This window comes from Cetorhinus maximus, chromosome 2 (genome assembly GCF_964194155.1).
Source record: "Cetorhinus maximus chromosome 2, sCetMax3.hap1.1, whole genome shotgun sequence".
In the NCBI taxonomy this organism is placed as follows: Eukaryota; Metazoa; Chordata; class Chondrichthyes; order Lamniformes; family Cetorhinidae; genus Cetorhinus; species Cetorhinus maximus.
Genome location: NC_135880.1, coordinates 219911862 through 219925345, shown reverse-complemented (window position 1 = coordinate 219925345; position 13484 = coordinate 219911862). Strand labels below are relative to the sequence as shown.

Here is a 13484-nt window from a genome sequence, read left to right as displayed (position 1 = left end):
ATTCTAACAGATTTGTCAGGCATGACCTCCCCTTAACTGACAGCCTCAGTTCAGGCAGGTAGCTTGGCAGGTTGTTAATTATCCCCTTCGAGAAGGAAAAACAATGTTTCCTGTGGCTACTACTTAATTTTTTAAAGAACATCAAACATCCAACAAGAAGATTATTTGCTTCAACAAGTCCCTTTTCCTCCACAGGTAATTGAGCTGTCAGAATAGTTTTCAAGTTTGCTTGGATTTTCCCTGATGTGACATTTCCAGTGATTTTTAACAGCCCAGGAAATGCCTTTTTCTTGCTTTTCAGATGGTGCCTACCTGTAATTTCCTTTCTGATTTTATTTTATTTTTTCCCCCACCTAGTGCATCAAATTCTGGTCACAATCCAACAAAAACAGCAGCTGCCCTTTCTGCCCCACGCCAAGGTAATACATGTTTCCAACGAGTAGGACTGGAAGAGGTGGAGGAATCCGTGTTGGTCTGACGTTGCTCTTCGAACTTGGATCGCTCTGACAGTATTGCACTCCCGAGTACGACATGAACTATTTATATTTTAATAAAAGAAAGACGAGCCAGACCACAAAATGGGTAGATGACCAACCGCAAGCGTGTTAGATCACACTAAATTGGCACCAGGACTCTGAAAATGTTGGGGAAAATGTTATATGCCGGTTTTCTATTTTTAGAGAGCTAAGGCTAGCGTGAGGTTCCCTCTGAAGAATAAAATGGATTTGGAGGAAATGTGCCTTGTTTGTTATTTATGGTCATGGTGTGAATGCAGCGAACTTGGTTGTTTACCTCCATGTTTTTCAGTTTGGAAGCATCGAGCAGGGTGGTCCTTGGATATATCTCTTCTGCAGGACTGAAGCTAAATTGCTAGATTAAAAAACAGCGGGTGAGCTTTAAAGGAACCGTGTGCTGCTCCTCCAAACTGTGTCTGTGGGGATGGCTTGTTGACAATTAACAGCACAAAGAAATATTGTGGTTGGGACTTTGGGAAGATGAAAACGAGCAAGGAATTGGCTGTTTGTTTATTGTTGGTGTTCAATTTATTTCCACCTCGTTGACCAGATATTGTGGCTAATCCCACCCCTTTCTGGAGAAGGTTCCGATTTGCCACTTCCCTCCTCCAGCGCGAACACCAAATGAGGTTTGGTACATAGCCCAGGTGGTCATTCTTCACGTGTGAATCTAAAACTGGCCATTCAACTCCGAGAGCATCACAGCTATCTTGATTTTTGCCCTCCTTCAGTGTCCGTGCACGCCAATCCCAGCAGGACTGAAAGCATGGAGCCCGGCTGGTTTCTTTTCTCACCCACTCTTCCGCAACCCCTTGGTCCAAGCCCTGTTGAGGCCAAGTGTGTGTGGCACCAGCTCCTGCCCTAACTTGCCACAGATGGAGATGAAATACTTTGCTCTGTATAACTCCGTGCCGCAACGAGTGCTTCCTTCAGTAAACCATGAAATGTTCACTCATCTGAAATCCTGGCTATAGAGTCATGTGTTGGGGTGAAGGGGAGAAACCGATCTCTAATGTGACAAAGGTTATCCTACAGATAGGGATCTTCACAGTTTGACCTTCAATAAATGAGTGCGCTGACAAGCTATGAATGCTTGCATATATGTCCAAGAGCCAAAGAAACTGTACGCACCGGATAATTACATGTGGCTTCATCATTTTATTTTGCTACAATAATCAGTTTATTCTGTTCAATCCTTGCAGAATAGAAAACTACTGTTGATGCTACAGATAATGACTTCAACTAACCCCATGAGAGGATTTGTGCTGTCATATCAGTGTCCTTTTTCAGTTTTTTATCAAAGTCACGGCAAGGAATTGGGATGACAGTTGTTTCTTTGTGTTTTGCAAAGTGTAAATGTAGTTCGGGTGGAATTGCTGAGCTTTTACCGTGAGACTGAATTGGACCAGCACTTCCTGTTGAGCAATCATTATGTAAACTCCTTTCAGCCTCTCGCGATAGTTTACCCTTAATTTCTATCATCAGCACTGCACTTAAAGCGCAAATATTTTTTAAAACCCTCCAATAAAAACCTATAATTGTAGAAATTACAAAGGAAGGACATCAATTGGCCCATGTATCTAGCAGTCGAACTATCTAATCTAATTTGCTGTCCTTTTTAATTATTTTTTTAATAGATCGTAATGCTTGAACTTATATGCTGCATTTACTTACAGTGAGCTGGGCAGAAGCCACTTAACAGGGGAGGTGGTGGACAGCTACTGAGCAGCAGTCAAAGGATGGCCATAGGTGTGGTTGAATAGAATCAGTGTGAAGAGCCTGTCTTCCTTGGTCTCAATTAATGTCACTCTCCAGCGAGCTGCCACAGGATTGTGTGTGTAGGCAGAGGTGCGTCACTCGTTCAACGTGCCAGACTTTCCATGGCACAGCACAAATGGAGGATTTGTAGATGAGTGTGAACATCACAAGCCACTGCCCTAGACCACACCCCCATTTTTGACAAACTGGCAAACCTCTAACTGCAATGAAGTTAAATTTGGTGAAACGTTTTTTCCAAGTTTCCTAAACCTTGTGTGGCAAACCAAGAATGGCTTTTATATTCTAATCATAGATACCTTTAATAATGTTAGCTGAAGACTTGTTTTGATGCTATCCAGAAAGTCCTGAATAGATCGAATGGATCTTTCTGTTCAGTGATCTCTGACTGGCTGATGTAGCTCCTGAAAGCAATTTCCCATATCAACTTGTGCAGATTTTCTGGAATTGTTTTTTTATTAAATTGCTAATTGTTCTGCCCTCCTCCCCTGAAGGAGTTAACTCCCACTGAAGCATCTTTCCACCCAGTACTTCCCAAGTGACCATTCTTCATGCGTGAATCTACATTGTGTGACAGTCAGCATTATTTGGCACTGAAGGATAGAAGCCTCATCCTGACAGCCAAACACATACATTCCAGCACAGGTCATTGGATCGCGATCAGGAGCCTGAGCGGATTCTTTTTTTCCTTTGTCCCTCTCCAAAAACTGAATGTTACCTTACTGAAATTCTATAGACCAGTGCTTCTGGTTTTAGGACAGAGCAGCCATCTTTTTAACGTCTGCGCAAGATCGGTATTTTATTTTGAAGTGGATCTGTGGAACGCTGTCCCTTAAGCACAAATTTAACAGTCAAAGAATCCCATGCACTGAGAAGGGAACTCAATCAGGATTACTTAGCGTCCTTGCCTAAAGTTCCCTGTTGCCATTAGTCGTTTTGAACACTGCAGATCAGGCGAGTGAGCTGAAACTTCAATGCTTTTACAGGTGCCTCTTTTCTTTCCATTCGTCCCCCAACTCTAACCCCAAGGTTAGGTGTGAAAAGCTGGGGTGGTTGTTCTTGGACTAAAGGAGATTGAGGGGGACGCTTGATAGAGGTGTACGAGGTTTTGACGGGCGTAGATAAGGTAGACCAGGGAAACCTGTTCCCATTAGGTGATGGTGCAGGGAACGAAAGGAAAAATCAGTAAAACCTGGAAATTGAAGGGGACCGGTGAAACTTATCCAGACTGGTTCTGGTATACCTTAAAATGGAGCTGCGATATTGCTGGGGCCAGTCTTACTGATATTTACTGGGATTTGAGCATTTTGAACTGTTTTTTTTCCTGAAGAGAACGTCTTGGGCAAGAGATGAAGGGGGAATGTGAGGAAGAACTCAGTGAGTGGTAATGACCTGGCCCACGAGTGTGTTGGAAGTGGAAACAACCAATGATTCCCAAAGGAAGTTGGGCGCCCATCTGAAGGAAATAAACTTTGCGGGGCTGGGGTGTCGAGCGGGGGAGTGGGATTGACGGCACTGCTCCATGGAGAGCTGGCAGAGACTCGATGGGTTGATTGGCCGCCTCCTATGCCATAAATGACTTTCTGGCTCTAAGTCTGCCATTGTCTCTTGCTTGTAGTAAAATTCTTCGGAGGTCCTGTTAGTCATGCATTTTCGCTGTGACGATCGGGCAACGCTTTTGCAGCTTTGGTAACACTGATGCTGCTGCTGCTGCTGCTCCTATTACTTTTAATAGGCAGCCTGAACAATCGCATCAGTGCTGATGTGAGTCACTGCCTGCCATATTTTGTCCTGTCAGAAACTTGCCAAAGGCATTTCGTTTCTTTCGATAAACTCTGTACAAGGCCATAAGGATATTCAGCTGTGCTAAACATGAATGTGACGCACCCTAAATTATCAAATGAATAGTCAAACAGAACAATTATTTTGCATAATCCAAATTATACAGAATCGATTGGGGGCGGATGGTGGTGAAGAATGACATTTTAACAAACTAGAAAAAAAGCATAGTGATAGCATGGAAATTCCAGGCAGGTTTGATGGGTTATGAACAACTTTGCCATTTTTTTTACTTTATTTCTCTCCTGACTACTTTTTTTTCCCCCCCATACCATTCCTCCCAAAACTTGGAGGCAGGATCAATTGAGGCATTCAAGAGGGCACTGGATGATTATTTAAATAGAAACAGTGTGCAGGGTTACGGGGAAAAGGCAGGAGATTGGCACTAAGTTAAAATGCTCAGGGAGCTGGTGCAGACACAATGGGCCGAATGGCCTCCTCCTACACCATAACGATTCTGTGATTTTGAAATAGCCCTCTGCAGGTTACTTGAAGATCAGCTACTATTCTGGTGTGAATATACAACTGCTTTTTCTTCACAACAGACGGTCATTTATTATTCCCCAATAAAGGTAAGCTTCAAATGAACAGCGACAGGCAGCCAGGAAGGCTTCATGTCAGGAGGTTGAGCAATGTTGCTGGAGAGGTTTCTGAATTTTTCAGAAGGTTGCGCACTCAAGACCCACACCAAAGATTTGAGCACAGAAATCGCGGCTGATACTCCACTGCAGTACTGAGGGGGTGCTGCGCTGTCAGAGGTGCTGTCTTTCAAAGGGACATGTTAGACCAAGGGCTCGCCTGCCCCCTCAGGTGGATGTAAAATTTCCTGTGGCTTTCATTGGAGGAGGCGCACTGGTGTTCTCCCTGGCGAATATTTATCCTTCAATCAACATTTGTGAAAATAAATGATCTAGGTCATTATCACATTGCTGTGTGTAGAAGTTGGCTGTACGCAAATGAGCTGCCATATTTCCTGCACTGTTTCCTGACTATGCTTCAAAAGTATTTAATTGGCCGCAATAAAAGCAAAATGCTGCAGATGCTGCAAATCTGAAGTAAAAACAGAAAATGCTGGAAATATTCAGCAGGTCTGGTGGCATCTGTGGAGAGAGAAACAGTTAACAACATTTTGGGTCTAATATGATTCTTCAGAACTGGTGCTTTAGGACAGCCTGAGGTTATGGCAGGCACTATATGAATGCAAACCTTTGCTTTTTGAAGCATTTTACTGTTGCATAGCTCTTTTTAAAGATTGCTGATTGAATCTCGAACTCCCAAACAGCCTCAACTCCCTCACACAAAAACAAAAATAGTTGGAAAAGCTCAGCGGGCCTGACAGCATCTGTGGAGAGGAAGACAGTTAACGTTTCGAGTCCATATGACTCATCAACAGAACTAAGTAAAAGGTGAAATATAAACTGGCTGAGGAGGGGAGCGGTGGGACAGTTGGAGCTGGATAGAGGGCCTCATCTCCCTGTTGTGTTTCGGTGGTGTGTGTTATCTAGTTTTGCTGTCTTCTAAAATGTGATTAGGAGTATTAGCAGCAGACGAGTAGCAGTTTTAAAAGCAATGAGTGCTGCTTAGGCAAGATAATAATGCCCTGCCTGCCAGCTGGCTTCATGCATTGTCCCTAGGAATTTAGTTGTTCGTTGACTAGTTCTGATAGAGGGCGCCGCACAAACCTTAACCTATTTCTTTCCGATGCTGACTAACCTATTTCATCTTTCCGTGGCGATCTATTACTCTGCATGTTTTTGCTTTTATTCTGACGCCGGCTTGAAGTAATCTGAGATGTTTGAGCTAGGCAGCTCTAAACAAAACAGGATCCCTTGCCATTTCAACACTCCACCCTGCTTTCATGCCCACATGTCCGTCCTTGGCTTGCTGCATTGTTCCAGTGAAGCTCAACGCAAACTGGAGGAACAGCACCTCATCTTCCGACTAGGCACTTTACAGCCTTCCGGACTGAATATTGAGTTCAAGAATTTTAGATCAGGAACTCTCTCCTCCATCCCCATCCCCTTTCCGATCCCCCCTTTTTTCCAATAATTTATATAGATTTTTCTTTTCCCAACTATTTCCATTATTTTTAAATGTATTTCCATCCATTGTTTTATCTCTGCCTTTTAGCCTATTTCGATCCCTTCCCCCACCCCCACCCCACCCCCACTAGGGCTATCTGTACCTTTATTATCACATTCCTTAGATAATATCACCAGCTTCAACACCTCTTTGTCCTTTTGTCAATGACATCTTTTGGTTATCTCCACCTATCACTGGCCCTCTATCCAGCTCTACCCCTCCTTAAACCAGCTTATATTTCACCTCTTTTCTATTTTTTCTTAGTTCCGTTGAAGGGTCATACGGACTCGAAACGTTAACTGTGTTCCTCTCTGCAGATGCTGTCAGACCTGCTGAGTTTTTCCAGGTATTTTTGTTTTTGTTCAGGATCCCTTCCATTTATTCAAAGTGTCGCTTTTTGCGTGGATTTCTTTTGTTGTAAAAGAATGCTATTGACACACACCCTCCTCTTAACTCACCCAACTCCACACTATTACAAAGCATGAATTTTCTAAGGTGTAAACTTTCCATTTAGGGGAGGCGGTGGTGTAGTGGTATTGTCACTGGACTAGTACTGCAGATACCCAGAGCTCTGGGTTCCAATTCCAACCAGGAGCTTGATGACAAAGGAAGTTACGTTCATAACGGGGCTGAACAGGTTGTGTATCAACCTGAAGACTCTTCCAACGTAGGCCAATGGCAGGTGGTCCGAGTGGGAGTGATTCCTGGTCAGCCATGTGACAGAAAGAACATTGCAGCCTCTGCCATCGCTATCCCTAGCCCCAGACTGCAACACACATGTGCATGTTGCCACAGCAACTCAGACTCCCTGCGTGAACTGTAACGCACCATCACCAAGTATTGTTTGCCCAATAAAGCCTCTGGCAGGAGGGACCTATGAAGCGGTGAAAAGGTAGGTCTCCACCACACAACTGAGCATCATGGCACTATGTTTTAAGTATCCACTGATAGGGATGACCGTCAATCTTGGACTTTCGACGTCTTGAGCTTTGATTGATAAAACGCACTCATTGTCTTGTAGAACTGCATGAATCTGGGTCTTAACTGGGGTTGAAACTCTCGACCCCACAGGCGGAAGTCTTAATCCTTAACCACTAGAACTACATGAGTTCCTTTGTAGCAAACCCCTCAAAAAGCCCAATTTTCAATATAGAAAGGATGAAATAGCTGAACACTTGGGAACTGAAACTTCTGACTTCTAATAATTCTAATAGCACAATCCCCGCAGAATTATGATTAATATCATTTGTTTTTGCCTCCTACGTGAGATGTTTGTGAATAAAAATGAATATGCATAATTCTTCAATGTTGCTGAAAAACATTCTTTTGCTAATTAGAAGATACTGATCAGAGTAGTCACTGCTTTCTAGTTGCTCTGTGAAAGCCGCAGTAACAGTTGTGACCTATACATCCAGAAGCAGATGAGACAAAACACTGATGTATTTCAGACTTTTCACTTGAAGTGTACCGTGGAAAAGCTGATGCCTCTTTTGCATTGCTGAAGGCCTTGTTTCGATTATCCTCTTTAGACGTAGCAGTTACCAGCTCTCCAGTTTTTGAGTGGGCTGCCCAGCAATATCAGTTGTCTTGTAATGAAGAAGCTTACAGCACAGAAGGAGGCCATTCAGCCCCATCGTGCTAGTGCTGGCTCTTGGAAAGAGCATTTGTGCTTATTCCCGCTTATTTTTCTGTCTGTAACATTATAAGTTCCTCATCCTCAAGTGCCTTGACTGACTTTTAAAATCGTTTAGGGAATCCGTTTCCAAGCAGAGCACTGCAGATGCTGATGGTGCCACATGAACATTTCTCCTCGTCTTCACGCTTGTTCTTTTGCCAATGATTTTAAACCCATGACCTCTGGCCATAGGGAGCAATGCTTATCTATCCAAACCCCTCATTATCTTGCAAATCTCTATTTGGGCGCCTGCTGACCATCTCTGTTCTAGGGAAGGTGGCAGTATTACTTTGCTTTCCATAGAGCTTTGAATGAACTTTCATGAATATCAAAATCAACCTCAGAAATCAGGCCATGATTTATTTTTCCTTCTCCGTCCTATCCTCCTCACTGACCAGTTTTGGAATTTTTTTTTAGGGCGGGGGAGGGAGGAAAAGATCCTCACACTGGCTAAATCTCATATTTTCACCATGTTATACAGAAACTAATACCTGACAGAAAAATGAGGTTTGGGGGTGATCTGGTTAAATACAGGAGCCATGTAAGTGGTGTAAGTGCCTATACCATGCGTGTGGAAAATTACCCAGGTATGTCCTGTCCACAAAAAGCAGGACAAATCCAAACTGGCTAATTTTTGCCCCGTCGGGCCTCGGTCATCAGCCAAGTGCTATGGAGTACCACCTACACAGCAATAACCTGCCCTCCGATGCTCAGTTTGGTTCTGCCAGGGCCACTAGGCTCCTGACCTCATTATTTGTCTAAACATGGAAAAAAAGAGCTGAACTCCCGAGATGAGGTGAGAGGGACTGCCCAAACATCAAGGCAGCATTTGACCAAGTGTGGCATTGAGGAGCCCTAGCAAAATTGAAGTCAATGGGAGTCATGGGGAAAACCTTCTACTGGTTGGAGGCATAACTAGTACAAAGAATGTAGGAAATAGGAGCAAGAATGACCCATCGAGCCCGCTTCACCATTCAATACAATCATCGCTGATCAAATGATCAGGAAGATGATGTGGTTGTTGGAGGCTAGTCATCTCACCCCAAGCACATCTCCAAAGGAGTCCCTCAGAGTTGTGTCTTAGACCTAACCATCTTCAGCTGTTTCATCCCTAACCTTCCCTCCACCATACAATAAGATATGGGATGTTTGCTGATGATTGCACAGTGTTCAATATGATTTGTGACTTGTCAAATGCTTTTTAAAATTCATTCATGGGATGTGGGCTTTGCCAGCTGGGCCAGCATTTATTGCCCATCCCTAATTGCCCTGGAGAAGGTGGTGGTGAGCTGCCTCCTTGAACTGCTGCATTCCACGTGGTGTAGATACACCCACAGTGCTGTTTGGGAGGGAGTTCCAGGATTTTGACCCAGCGACAGTGGAGGAACGGTGATATATTTCCAAGTCAGGATGATGAGTGACTTAGAGGGGATCTTCCAGGTGGTGATGTTCCCATGTGTTTGCTGCCCTTGTTCTTCTAGATGGTAGTGGTCGTGGGTTTGGAAGGTGCTGCCTAAGGAGCCTTGGTGAGTTACTGCAGTGCATCTTGTAGATGGTACACACTGCTGCCACTGTGCATTGGTGGTGGAGGGAGTGAATGCTTGTGGATGTGGTGCCAATCAAGTGGGCTGCTTTGTCCTGGATGGTGTCGAGCTTCTTGAGTGATGTGGGAGCTGCAATCATCCAGGCAAGTGGAGAGTGTTCTATCATGCTCCTGACTTGTGCCTTGTAGATGGTGGACAGACTTTGGGGAGTCAGGAAGTGAGTTACTTGCCATCGGATTCCTAACCTCTGACCTGCTGTTGTAGCCACAGTATTTATATGGCTAGTCCAGTTCAGTTTTTGGTCAATTGTAACCCCCAGGATGTTGTTAGTGGAACATTCAGTGATGGTAATGCCATTGAATGTCAAAGGGCGATGGTTAGATTCTCCCTTGCTGAAGATGGTCATTGCCGGCACTTGTGAGGCGCGAATGCTACTTGCCCAAGCCTGAATATTGTCCTGGTCTTGCTGCATTTGGACATGGACTGCTTCAGTATCTGAGGAGTCATGAATGGTGTGTGAGTCATGTGCAATCATCAGCGAACATCCCCAATTCTGACCTTATGATGGAAGGATGGTCATTGATGAAGCAGCTGAAGATGTTTGGGCCTGGGACACTACCCTGAGGAACTCCTTGCCGTGATGTCCTGGGAAGGAGATGATTGACCTCCAACAATCACAACCAGCGTCCTTTGTGCTAGGTATGACTTCAACCAGTGGAGAGTTTTCCCTCTGATTCTCATTGACTCCAGTTTTGCTAGGGCTCCTTGATGCCACACTCCATCAAATGCTGCCTTGATGTCAAGGGCAGTCACACTCACCTCACCTCTGGAGTTCAGCTCTTTTGACCATATTTGAACCAAGGCTATAATGAGGTGAGAAGCTGGGTGGCCCTGGTGGAACCCAAACTGAGTGTCAGTGAGCAGGTTATTGCCAAGCAATAGCAATGTTGATGACCCCTTCCATCAATGAAGCAGTCCGTACTCATATGCAGCAAGGCCTGGACATCATGCAGACTTGGATTGATAAGTGGCAAGTAACATTCATGCCACACAAGTGCCAGGCAATGACCATCTTCAACAAGAGACAATCTAACCATCTCTGCGTGATGCCCAATGGTATTATCATCATTGAATTCCTCACTATCAAATTCCTGGTTACCATTGACCAGAAACTGAAATGGACCAGACATATAAATACTGTGGCTACAAGGGCAGGTCAGAGGCTGGGAATTCTGCAGCGGGTAATTCACCTCCAGCCTCCCCAAAGCATTTTCACCAAAAAAAAGCGGGGCAGAATTTTAGAGTCCCCTTCTACCGGCAGGATTTTCTGGTCCTGCCAAAGTCAATGGGCCTTTGAATGGCTCGGCATGATTTACAGCCCTGCCCTGCCATAATGGGGCTGTAAAATTCCAGCCTAGGAGTGTGATGGAATGTTCTCCACTTATCTGGGTGAGTGCAGTTCCAACAACACTCAAGAAGATCAACACCAGGACAAAGTTGTTTGCTTGAGTGGCACCCCACACATCACCTTAAACAGAGGCAGCAGTGTGTACCTTCTACAAGATGCGCTGCAGCAACTCGCCAAGTCTCATTTGACAACATCTTCCAAACCTGTGACCTCTACCACCTTGAAGGACAAGGGCAGCAGATGTGTGGGATCACACCACCTGCAAGTTTCCATCCAAGCCACTCACCATCCTGACTTGGAACTATCCGTTCCTTCACTGTCGCTGGGTCAAAATCCTGGAACTCCACAACCCCCCCTCCCTAACAGCACTGTGGGTGTACCTACACCACATGGACTGCAGCGGTTCAAAAAGGCGGCTCAACACCACCTTCTGAAGGGCAATAGGGGATGGGCAACAAATGCTAGCAAAGCTCACACCCTGTGAAAGCATTAAAAAAGATATATAAATGGCAACTTTTTCTGAATGATAGCGCGAAGTGATGTGTATCAGTTTTTACCTGGTAGATTACTGTGCTTTCCCCCACAACACCAATTCAGCCTTGCTGCTTAAAACCAAAGAATTAATTTAAAAAAAAAATCAACTTGGAATTGTTTTTCATTTTAAAATGAGATGTAAACTAGGGCAATGTGGTTGAACCATCTGTGCTTCCTGTTTAGGAAGGAATAAAAACATTGGCCAGAGTTCTTGCTCTTGAGCATCCATTGACCCCCGAGGGAAAGTGTGGACATTTGAACACAAAGACAGTGATGTCTGACAGTGACTCCTTCCCCTGACTGACTATCCCAGTCACTCCTGATAAGCAGCCTCACGCAAGTAGTAGAAGAAAACACTCTGGCAAGACACTAATGGAAAAGCAGAGTACTGCGGATGCTGGAAATCTGAAATTAAAACAGAAAATGCTGGAAATACTCGGTATGTCTGGCAGCATCTGTGGAGAGAGAAACAGAGTTTAACACTTGAAAGGTCATCGACCTGAAACACTAACTCTACCCACAGATGCTGCCAAATCTGAGTATTTCCAGCACTTGCTGTTTTTATTTCTCATGGTTATTTATTACACCTGCTGGAATCGCATTTTTAAAGAGAGGTGGAGAGAAAATTAGGGGGAAACGGTTTGAGTTCTGCAAACAGCGCTAAAGTGTGAATTCATACACATTGCCTTCCTTGAGTAGGTGAGTTCTGAGAAACAAGAGTGATTGGTTCAAAGACTTCGAGGAAGAAAAGAATCTCATAGTCATCGTGTAAACTATTCTGAATCTTAAGACTTTTTCTTCATCATACAAATCATTCTTATGGCTTATAAACATAAAATAGGACTTAACAATCACACATTACAGATAAATTCCAGCTAACACTAGGATCTTTACACATTACATATACAAGTTTTTATATAGTATCATAGGTTCCAAAAAGACATTCACTTGATTTGGGCAAAAAACAAAGGTACAAAATGTCCTTGTAATTGTAATTAATATGATTTATAATAATTAAAAGTTAACCACCCCTCCATGTGGTGCTGGACTGCAGTTCTATACCACACTTTGTGAATGAACAGCTATGAACTTGTCATTTAACAATATTGCTTAGATTTGATTGAAAAAGAAACATACGCGAGTAAGACATCTCTTCTCCCCCTCCACCCCCCTCCAATCCCATTGTTCAAACTGTTAAGCGAGAGTTATATATGGTGTTATTGAGATGAGGCTTGGCAGAGGGATAGGTGAATACAACTAGCAGAATGGTGAATGCTTGGAACGAACTGCATAGGGAATAATCAAGATTGCTAACAGTGGCTTTCAGAGAAAACTGAACAGACGTTTGCTGAGCAAATCAACTGAGGGATTTAACTAAACCAGAAAAATGACTTTCATTTATATAGCACCTTTCCTGACCGCAGACTTGACTTTGCAGACAATGAGGTATTTTTGAAGTGTAGTCAGTGTTGTAATGAGGGAAATGTAGCTGCCAACTTGTGCACAGCAAGCTCCCACAAACAGCAATGTGATAATGACCAGAGAATCTGTTTTTGTGATGTCGATTAGCGTTACATTTTTTTAAATAGGACACTGGGGAGAACTCCCTGCCCTTCCGTGAACTAGTGAAATAAGATTTTTTACATCCACCCGAGAGGGAAGACAAGGCCTCGGTTTCAAGACCCATCCCAAAGGCAGTGCAGCATTGCCTCAGATTTCTGTGCTCGGTCCAGGAATGGGACTTGAACCTACAACCTTCTGATTTAGAACTAGTGAACGTATATTCTGTTTCTGAAGTGTGGAGTCAGGAAGATGGATTGGCATGGTCCTTTCCAGTTCTGTATGTTCCCATGTATACACAAAGTAACATGCCAGATACATCTCATCCTGAAAGGAAAAGAGAGGGGGAATTATGGATTTTTGGGCTGTTTTTAACAAGTTGTTCTACATACTGACCTGTATTGTAATTGTTAGTTACTTCTCATTAACCTTAACTTGAAATAAAAGCTGAAAATGCTTACAGTGGATTGGTCAGAATGTGTATGAAAATGTTAAGCAGGGACCTTGCTGAAATGATCACCTGCGGTATTAGCCCACTTCAGTTTCACACA

General features: G+C 43.8%; 1 protein-coding gene across 7 annotated transcripts in view; it reads left to right on the top strand.

The window, feature by feature from the left end:
• LOC144670419 (RING finger protein 214-like) overlaps positions 1-466 on the top strand; it is a 48333-nt gene extending 47867 nt beyond the window's left edge. For all 7 annotated transcript variants that reach the window (XM_078532932.1, XM_078532923.1, XM_078532905.1 and 4 more), the window contains one exon: positions 358-466. In XM_078532932.1, coding sequence (XP_078389058.1) covers positions 358-423 — 66 coding nt within the window. In that variant the 3' untranslated portion in view covers positions 424-466. The remainder of the gene's footprint in view (positions 1-357) is intronic.
• The last annotated feature ends 13018 nt before the right edge of the window (positions 467-13484 follow it).